This window comes from Mytilus californianus, unplaced genomic scaffold (genome assembly GCF_021869535.1).
Source record: "Mytilus californianus isolate M0D057914Y unplaced genomic scaffold, xbMytCali1.0.p SCAF_6, whole genome shotgun sequence".
Classification (NCBI taxonomy): domain Eukaryota; kingdom Metazoa; phylum Mollusca; class Bivalvia; order Mytilida; family Mytilidae; genus Mytilus; species Mytilus californianus.
This window is the reverse complement of record NW_026262712.1, coordinates 105,649,676-105,660,541: the sequence shown is the minus strand read 5'-3', so window position 1 is coordinate 105,660,541 and position 10,866 is coordinate 105,649,676. Positions and strand designations below refer to the sequence as shown.

At 33.5% G+C, this 10,866-nt stretch overlaps 1 protein-coding gene across 1 annotated transcript; it reads left to right on the top strand.

Annotated features, from left to right (window-relative positions):
- Positions 1 to 355: 355 nt before the first annotated feature.
- LOC127704550 (short-chain collagen C4-like) lies at positions 356 to 3,004 on the top strand. The gene is made up of 5 exons (XM_052208638.1): positions 356 to 424; positions 1,048 to 1,232; positions 1,576 to 1,638; positions 2,233 to 2,469; positions 2,736 to 3,004. The coding sequence occupies exons 2-5, from the start codon at positions 1,049 to 1,051 to the stop codon at positions 2,972 to 2,974; spliced, it is 723 nt and encodes a 240-aa protein (XP_052064598.1). The 5' UTR covers positions 356 to 424; position 1,048; the 3' UTR covers positions 2,975 to 3,004.
- Positions 3,005 to 10,866: the final 7,862 nt, after the last annotated feature.

Sequence of the window (10,866 nt, the reverse complement as noted above, 5' to 3'; positions counted from 1 at the left end):
AAAATTTACTCAGTACTCTAAATACAAAATTTGTGCTCGAAAAAACAAATTCAGCATTTTGATTGGTTTATTTGTGAGTGTGAGTAGGAAAATCGTGCTAGAAATGTTTATGACCACTAGGCCAGATCGCAAATCTCCGGATTGAACTGAACAGCGGTTATGCCCTGTGTTCATAGTAATGAAATATAGTCAAAAGCTGTTATATGTTTTTCCAAGAAATGTTTGAAATTTTTATACATGTATGCATTACATTTGTACAAAAAGTCAATACCATGTCACGCAAATCACTCGTTATGATTTACCTTAAGATAACAAATATATAAAAGTAATTTATAATACTGATGTAGATACAAAATATTTCAGTTTTACCTTGGACTTATATTTTTAACTGTGTAAAAGTCCTAGGTTTAGCACGGAAGTAAAGGTATGGTTTACTTTTTTTCATTACATTTTAGCTTAGAAAAATAATTACATTACAGTTATGTTTTTAGGACAGATTGGCAACCTTCATCAGTCTCAGCTACTACCGTGTACCGCTATTTTCCAATGCCGTTAAGACTAGATGATTTGATCCGCGAATAAAACATAAAAGCGTTTTAAACTATCAATGACTTCATTAATTTCAGTTGACCTAAATTCAACATTATCTAATTTTGCAAGCAAATTGTTTGATATTCAAAAGGTTCAGTTAGAAGACTATTACATACATCTCAAGCCCAGTAGTCAGCACTTCTGTGTTGACATGAATTATCATTGATATGGTCATAATCATAAATTCAATGTTAACAAAACATTCAATTTTTTCGAAATGCTTAGGATTTTCTACCCAAGGCATAGATTACCTCAGGTGTAAATGGCAAAACCTTTCGGAATTTTAGATCCTCAATGCTCTTCATATTCGTGCTTTATTTGGCCTTCATATTCGAGTTCACTGATCTTGATCATCACTGAGTCTTTTGTAGACGAAACACGCGTCTGGCATACAAAATTTGTATCCTGTAATCTATGATAAGTTTATATATCATTTGTATTTTATTTCATTTGCAGAATGAAAATACACTCGACGTATATGGCAATTGTTCTAGCAACTGTCATAATGAATGCCGAAAACCATGAATGTAAGAACTATGTTCTATCAGCATCAGACCAGTCACTGATAGATATGATGGAACATTACCTACATACTTCAAGGAAAGAAGAATGTCCGCCACCGATCAAAACATCAAATTCAGGTTTTTACATTATGTACAACATTGGATATGGTTATGTTTTCTTATTGCTTTAAATAGTATGCCCGACAATGATCAAATAAAAAAGGAAAACCGGGATTGACAACCAATGTTCTTAAAAAAAATGATGAAGCAAACATGACAAAATTTTATCAATACATATTAAACATTGAATAAATAGTAGCACTTCGAACTCATAATGAGAGCTATTATGACATTGAAAATTTTTCAGTTACCCTTATGTAAATATTGTATTGGATTTTATTTTGCCTTTAAAGTAAACAAAACATTACCTGCTACTTTTTACTTAATTATTTATTGTGCCTATTTGTTGTATTATTTAAAGGAGTAACATATGTACGCTGGGGAAAGAAAAGTTGTCCAAAAGGTGCTGAAATAGTATATACAGGTAAAAGAAAACAATTTATATCTTTGAACTACTTGTATATAATTTGGTCATCTTTGATACAATTGTTAGACGAAAGGTACCACTTGTAGAGTTGGGAATACTTATTCTTCAGGATCATTTGAGTTCATCCTATTTTTTTCGGGTTCGATTAAGTTTTCTGTATTTTGTCCTTTTGTCATGGGTCTATGGTTAAGATGTTGTCTGTTTTTTTCACCTTATATTATTTTGTGCCCTTTTGATGTAGTTTCTCACTTTTTATTGACATTATTATTTTTAATTACATTGTAATATACATTAAGTGTACGGCAAATATAATACGCGTCTATTCACAAAATGTCTTAAATGTCTTCACATAATTCAACAAATTTCCAATACAAATACAAATACAAATACTGTTTTTACGAATGAAGTGAGGTTTGTTATATAATTCAATGAGACGGACGAAAAAAAAAGAACACAATGATACAACAAAAATTAACCTTACATCAATATGTAATGTGCCTTTGTTTTTATGATCAAGTAAATATTAGCTTCTATCACCTTAAATTGTTTGTATACATTTTTCTAACTTCATTGTAATACAATTTGCTATAGGGCAAGTCGGTGGAACTCAATATGGATACAGAGGAGGTGGTGTGAACTATTTATGTCTCCCTAATGATCCAGAGAATGGACAGCATCAATCATATGGCAATAACCAGGTCTATGGATCTGAATACCAACTTAGTTCGTCAATGAAGCCATCAGGATGGTCAGAAAGTATGGCCGACAAGGAAGTACCATGTTCTGTCTGTTATCAAAAACACAGATCAACGGTCCTGATGATACCAGGTAAGTAGAACATTTCGATTTTCATTAATTTAACATTTTGCTCAAGCGTAATTATTGTTATAATGATTGTACATAATCTGTTACGTTTATGAATTTTTGAAAGACTATACATGTAAATGCATACGTGTGTCTTAATTTATCTGTACGTTACTCAATGTATTTTGTGCGGTAACGAAATGTCTAATACAGACGTCAAATCTATCAAATGTATTTTTATTAACTCAAAAAGATCGATTTTCATTTATCAGTAACTTTAAATTTTGCAGGTCGAAAGTCTTGCTATAAAGGATGGAACTCAGAATATAATGGTTATCTGATGAGCGATCATAATACTCATTTTAGAAGGGACTTTGCCTGTGTTGACATCAATGCAGAACCGGTGGACAATAAGAATGGAAATGAAGATGGCGCTGTGTTTTATCCTACCCGAACCAAATGTGGCAGTTTAAGATGTCCTCCGTATACAAATGAAACAGATGTTCTTTGTGTCGTTTGTACAAAGTAAAACGTTTGACATTAAATGAAAATACATAAATATTTGCTTTCGCTATAGCAATACCCTCTCTGTGCGGAGCATGTTTTGTTATTAAATAGTACAATATTATAAAATTTCGTTTTCTGCATATAGCCAATTACACTTGAAACAAAGGATACTACATATAAATAAGAAGATGTGGTATGAGTGCAAACGAGACAACTCTCCATCCAAGTCACAATGTGTAAGAAGTAAACAATTATAGGTCAAAGTACGGCCTTCAACACAGAGCCTTGACTCACACCGAACAGAAAGCTATAAAGGGCCCCAAAATGAATAGTGTGAAACAATTCAAACAAGAAAAGGTCGAATCTATATAAAAAACGAGAAACGAGAAGTTATGTATGGTTCTTACTTGACTTACAGCTTAAATTAGGGTCTTTGATTTTAGTTTTCTCATTGTTAACTTTACATTTTTGTAAGATAAAGCACCCGATTCTCTAAGTTTTTTTTCCATTGATTTGTATCTTCTTGATGGATTAATAACACTTAAATGTTAAAATTTGAATGTGACCTACCGAATAAGACTGTGCCACATGTTTAGCAGGAACTGCTTACCCGTTTGGAACATCTGAGATATAATCCGCTTTTTGGTGGGGTTGGTGTTGCTCCGTCTTTAGTGTTCTATATTGTGTTTTGTGTACTGTTGTTCATCAATTTTTCGGATTTCGTTTTCTTCCAAGGCATTGTCAGTTTATTTTCGACTTATGTGTTTAAATATCTCTTTGGTATGTTTAACCTCTCTTGGAAAACTACTGTTGCCTTCAATTTCAACAGCGATTAAATAAGGAGTACATCATACAAAATAAAAGAAACCAGATAAAAGTGGTTTTAACCATTCATTCTTTTATTTTTAACTAACATTTATTCACTACTTTAATGAGCAACTTAAACATGTTTTTACTCAATGGTTTACACATTTATACTACCGGTATATTGTTGGTTGTCTAACATCCTTTGGCAAAGGTGTCATGCATTATCAGGACGCGAAAAAAATAACAATTCATACAATAGTAGGTCCTGTTATAGATGACATAACGGATGCAAGTCGGAGAAAGTTTGACTGCCGATGAAAAATGAAAGGAGAATTTTCCAGTTTTCGGACAATAACTCTTTGAGTAGTTTTTATGACTTGTTTATATGTATTAAAATAATAGGCTCCTTTTTTTCTATAAATTTCTGATATGGCATTGTGGAGTTATGGATCTTTTTTCGTTGAAAAATCGTCGAAAACTGCGCATTTTTCACACTTTGGGTGGTTATGGAATTTTATTCGTAAACCATCGTCAAAAACGGTTAATTTTTGACAAAGAATTACTTGGTCTAATATATCTGATCCACGACTTTTAAGTTCATTTATATGCCTTGATATATATTGAATATCCTTGGTAACATTTTCATGGATGATCATCACCCGAAGGTGTGTTATGAACAAAATAGATATATATAAGTGAAAAATCAAGGCCATACACTTAGTTAAACTAGTGCCAAATTATTCATGTTTGGTGTCAATGCGTACAACTATGTGCATTTCTCAGGTTCTTTTGTTTGTATTTGTTTTTTTTGTTGTTTTTCTAGGAGGGGGATAGTCATTTGGAGCAATGCTCTCAGTATTTCTAGTTGATCATATAAATTCATTTAAAGCATAAACACGAGCTGAAAGGGCAATGGGTGTATCATGCGCTCATGGCACATCCTCATTATTATAACTTGAAAAGAAGAAAAATTGTGTGAATTAGTTTGGGGATCAGCTTGTGTTTGACCATGATTACACCAGTTGAAAAAGATTATAAAGATGATGAAAGTATTATATTGACTTAAGTAAAATCCATCTTAAGGTCAACAAAAAAAATCCCGAGTAATGTTAACCAATGATTGCACTAACTTCTGTAATATATGAATTCTTAATTTATAATTTCTAATAAAAATGTGACCAACATAAAGGCTGTATACTGCATAATCATCCCTACCCATTAAAAGTGATACAATGATTTTAATATAAATATTTTACATTATAAAATGATATATTTCGATATTAATGTTAGTATTAATATTTTAGATATTAAAAACAGTATCACAATAAATGTCTCCTTTAAAGAAAATTATATTTGAAAATTCGTCAAAGGCACAATTTTTTATCTCCCACCTTCACTTTATTCATAAAATTTATTAATATCTATGAACTACATTTCAAATATATATTATTTTATCACTTGTAAATATTTGTTTTATTGACAACTTTGTAGTAAAAGCATGAAATTTGCATAGTGTTAGATATAATGTTAATGAATATTTTCTAATATGAAGCCATCTATTAAAATCAATAAGAAACGTCTGTACCCCATTCATTGCTGTCTTTGGTCAGCATAATTCATTCTGGACCGAACATTCGGGATCGTTCATATTCTCAGTCAAAATTACCAATAGCACAGCTTCTGATGTATAGTTGTACAAAAAACAAACCAACCGTCACACTGAAGACCATGAACCCCTCGTTTGTGCTTATTTGGGAAGCATGATCCACTGTAAGACTAGAAAACGTGACCTACTAGACACTTTCTTCAAACTTGGACTCCTACGAAAGAGTGTTAGAAACTTCCACTTCGATGGCCAATGATGCTTGTCGTCGTTATATCCAGGAAAGTATTGTGTGCACTACCCATCTGCTGCAGAATTTTTTTGCTTTGTTTGCCGTAGACAACATTGACCACAATCCAAGTAGAATATCATCAAAAGATTCATTTCATGGTACCTGTATATCTTTATTCAAACATATTTCATAGGATGTTTAAGGAGCTTTTTTGCAAACATTGAACCAATCTGAAGCCTTTTTATCAGAGAGTTAAGCGAATCTTCCGCCAGCTGAAATGAGATTCAGCGAAAAAGATATCTCTTTAGTGGAAGCAGAGCTTTCAATTGTTATGTCGTCATTCCCAGTTGCATTAAAAGTGGAAGTCAAGTACTTCAAAGATGTTGCCGAAAATTCAAGTGTAAAGTCTGAAGTTGGAACAAACATTTCCTGGTTCGCCTATCATGCTTCATCGTTGCCAGATGGAAAACAAACTAACACCAACCTGCTCTCCTACCTCTGTTTCACGAGGAAGCTAAATTTGTGTTTAAATCAATGCTACGACATTTATTGAACTCTAATATATGAAGGACCCACACCAACTTATTAAACCACCAAAGAAGAAGAAGAAGAAGAAGAAGAAGAAGAAGAAGAAGAAGAAGAAGAAGAAGAAGAAGAAGAAGAAGAAGAAGAAGAAGAAGAAGAACTTATTCGTAGAGTTGTTAGAAAGCTTAATTTCGTTGTTGCTTTTGACTAACCATTGTTCACAGTATACGTAGTAAAACTAGAACTGGTCTCGGATGTGTGAGGAAACTTTGTCATGATGTTCGGCGGCTTACACATAGAAATGTCTGCGTTCAAAGCCCTTGGTTTGACGATAGTTGATGGACTAGTGTTTTAGTAAATGCTCAGGTTACATCACCCGGTACAGCAGATTCATTCCTGTAGGCGTCTCATGTTACAAAAACACATAGAGAACATTAAGTGACAGCATGTACACTTAACCGTTTATTGTCAGAACCTTACCGACATTACACAAATTGGATGAGGTAATCCTAGAATTCGAAAAGTGGTGTTTGTAAAGGTCAAAGAATCTCCTTATTCTACATCCTGGTATGTAATCCTGTAATCTAAATTGACAGTATTGATATTTGTAAGGTCTATATGTGGGACTAAGGCATTGTTGATCGAACAACATCTGTCTTCGATAAAATCAAGAGGAAAAAGTTACCACTTTTCCAAACACCACCTCCTGCATGAAAACTTTTACGATAGATCACTGTATTTGAAAAGTAATTGTTCTTTATTTTCAAGACTGTATTTTGTTAGTCAATTAAGAGATGGAAACATCGCTAAGTCAAAATGGTACAATCCGTCATAGAAAAAAAGCTGACATTCTGTCAAAATGTTTAGATTATTTGTCGTCCCTAACAGATGCTCAATCTGTAGTGTTTTTTTTTTTGGTGGATCTGTATATATTGAATATTGGAAAAGATGGACAAAAAATGATATTGTGTTTGTGGAAAACGTGGTAAAGATATAAGAAGGCGATTTTAAGACGAATCGAATGTTCCAGGAAACTGGCAAGAATTCTTGCGTCTAGAAGTAATAAACTTGAGTTCGTTCATTTTTCTCGCTGATAAAATAATCAAAGCTGGCATTGAAAATGAGGTCGTAGTAACTGACAAGAACAACGCCATTGGAAATACTGCAGAACAGAGCTATGCATCATTGAGCTCATGTTCACATGAGGATGCAGATACCAGAATGTTGTGCTTCCCTTAGATGCTTCACAGAAAAAGTCACAACAGAATATTGATCAGAACAGTTGATACAGATGCTGTATTGTCTGTATCTTGTTTCAACAGACTGCAGATTGAACAGTTGAGGATAGGTTTTGTCACTGGAAAGTACTTCCGATCATTTCATTGAAATCATTGAAATCGAAAGTCTATGCCTTCACCGGTTGTGCCACAGTATCAGGTTTTTCTGGGAAGGGTAAGAAATCAGCTTGGGACACATAGTCCGTATTTGAGGAACTGTCAGATGCATGTGTGCCTATTATTGAAAATCCAAATGAAGTGGCAATATTATAAGCCATAAAAGTCATAGAACTTTATGTTGTGATTCTGTATGATCGATCTAGTTTATCTAATATAGTGAATGGATTAAGAAAACATCTATTCACACAGAAGACAAGAATATTTGACAATAATCCTCCGACACGAGATCCACTACTTCAACATTCGAAACATGTAGCTTACCAAGGTAGTGTTCTTTGGGGTAATTGTTTAGTCGCAAATCCTGGTATGCCATCACCAGATTTTTTTGGTTTGCAAAAACTTGATGGTACATGGGTACCATTCTTGTCAGGGCTTACAGAAGCTGCAATGTCATGTCAAGAGCTCATCCACTGTGGATGCACGAAAGGATGCCAAAGGGCTTGTAAATGCTTGAAAGCAGCATTGAAATGCAAAGCATTTATTATTCGATGCTCACCGGACTGTGAGAAACTGATTGAGACTGTGCTAAATTTTGAATGTCCTGCATATGGATCTTCTTTCAATTATCAATAACTTGAATATTTTCTAGGAAGTTGTTGTTCCAAATAGTTACTTTTGAAGTGCCATTTTTTTTGCTCACATTTTGAAAAAAAGAAATACTTGTCTCTGTAGGTTTTCATACATATTTTTCATTGCTGGTAAATTGAAAGATTTTCTGAAGTCAAGTAAACATTTACTTTAAATAAAGGCAACAATAGTATACCGCTGTTCAAAAGTCATAAATCGATTGAGAGAAAACAAATCTGGGTTACAAACTAAAACCGAGGGAAACACATCAACTATAAGAGGAAAACAACGGAATAACAGAAACACACGCCAACATACATAGAAACGGACTATTTGATAACAACTGCCATATTCCTGGCTTGGTACAGGACATTTTAAGAAACAATGGTGGGTTGAAACTGGTTTTATGGCTAGCCAAACCTCCCGCTTATATGTTATATAACTGTGTAAATTTATACCATGTAACGGTCATTTCTTTTTAATAGTTTATGCCACCCCTTACAAAAAATTATATGTTGGTTTGCATTTATATTCAAATAGATATTTGATTATTTTGTATCATTTTATATCACATTATTACAAAAAAGGCCAAATTTTGACATTTTACGGCGCCATTTTGAATTTTGCCGCCTTTTTGAAAACCTAGTCTATGTCCAATGGTATAGATTATACATTATAGGTCTTTGTCTACATCACATGATCAGTTTTATAAATTTTAACTTTCTATACCACATTGATAGTGTATATATATATTAATACCGCCAAACTCTGACATTTTTGACGGTGCCATTTTGAATTTGGACGCCATTTTGATTAATTATGTATTTATAAAGATAAAAAAATAGTTATTGGCATATCTTAAATGTATTATCTTAAATTTGTGATATCTGCTGAACTCTTGCATATTAGTCGACTTCATCAAATGTATGATGCTGTACTCCCAGTATCTAATTTGGCGGCCATATTGGATTTTTTTTTTCGTGGCTCCATATTTGAATTTTGTTTCTACCCCTTTATCTTTTACTATGCCAAGTTTCATGATTTTACCATAAAGTGATCAATTATCTTATATCCGCTGGACTATTGGGGCCGTATCGACTTTAGGTATTGACCGAATCGACTTTGGCTGTAACGACTTCGGACGTATCAATCTGGGCGCGATCGACTTGGGGCCGGATCGGTATGAAAGCAGGAAATATGAAGTTGAAAGTTCAACATTTACCATCTTTCAACTTTATTATTTTGCCTTTTAACGTGAAATCCTGGCTGGCTCGGCAAACTTATGCAATGTATAAAAACTGCTCCTTGTAAATTTTACCCAGTACATGATGAATTTCTCTTGATATTTCAATATCCCGGTAATTCTAATTTTAGGCGCTTTGAAACATGCAAGTTTGATAAGAGGTGGTTTCATACAAAATTGCCTTGAATTTTTAGTAAGGGACGATAAAAGATTGCCGTTCAACGTGTGTTGTTCCATGTTGGAGATTAGACATGGAAGGCCATGTGACTTGTCAATCAACAAATAAATAGGTTAGACTCATATATTTCTTACTCGATCTCTAAAAGTACCAACAGAGGTGTTTCGTTGCCGTTTCCGCCTCATCGGCATGAAACTTTGCTACAGAAATTGTTGTTTTCGATTCGTCTGCTAATTCGGAGCATAAATCCCCAACAGTACGATTTAGTTTTGCCGTTTAAAATCTTTGTGGTTTCCCCATCCCATCTATGACACATTTTAATTTAAAAAGAAACCACTTGGGCCTTCCATTTTAAACTGGTCCGACATTCCATCTTAGCTCCACTCCGACGGTTATTAGTCTAGGGATAAGTGAACACAACAGGTACCAGTTTATTTCATTTTCAGCATCAGTAGCCATGCTGGTTTACATGTATTCCACTGGTAACCGGCCCACCACGCGAGAAACATACAAAAGAGAAAGATATCGGAAACCATGATTTATAAAAAAATTTTATTTCAATTTTCGGGAAAATACGGTCGGCGAGTTGGTAATACAGATAATTAAAAGATGTTGGCCTTAGGTTACTTTGCTATTTGCAATTATCACTTGAAATAAAGGATACGACATTTTCTGCTTAATATCTGACTAACAACTAGAAAATTACAGTGAATTTTGGATGAAAACTTAATGATGCCGTATCAAGGATACAACTTATTTTCTCATTGTGAATTTCTCTTATTTAGAAACATTTCAAAAACATCTGATTTTATTTCACTTGTCCCAACAATCACATTCCCCTTTTCTTAATTTATGACTTGACCAAATTGACTAGATGGAGCAAACTGCGACACGACGGACGAAATGGCAGGAGCGGGGACTTCTGAAATTCTGAAGGTCATAAGATCACCCTTACAATTAATGTGGTTCGTGATGCTCAATCTTCAGCTTCTACATGTATGAAATGTTTTGAGGATTGTTTTTGTCATGTTTGTTTTTTTTTTATTTTTTTTCAATAATTTTCATGACTTGCTCCGACTAATGATTTTAAATAAATTTCATTCTTGGTATTTTTTCCCATTTAAAAAATTTCAATAATATAAAAGATTGGTTAAATTCTATGATGAAGTAGTAAAAAAAACCCAGAAAAGTCTTAGCTGCAAAACCGAGAAAAACTGACCCAAAGGAACTTAGCTATCAATATCAAAGAATTAAAATATTATCTGAATACTTCGGCCTTAGTAGATAAAGGTTTTACATCAA

Bases quoted from the DNA above. Each gene is read 5' to 3' on its own strand.
- LOC127704550 (XM_052208638.1), top strand. From the start codon at position 1,049: ATGAAAATACACTCGACGTATATGGCAATTGTTCTAGCAACTGTCATA. The intron at 1,233-1,575 runs GTTTTTACATTA...TATTATTTAAAG, and splicing joins GATCAAAACATCAAATTCAG to GAGTAACATATGTACGCTGG. The intron at 2,470-2,735 runs GTAAGTAGAACA...TAAATTTTGCAG, and splicing joins AACGGTCCTGATGATACCAG to GTCGAAAGTCTTGCTATAAA.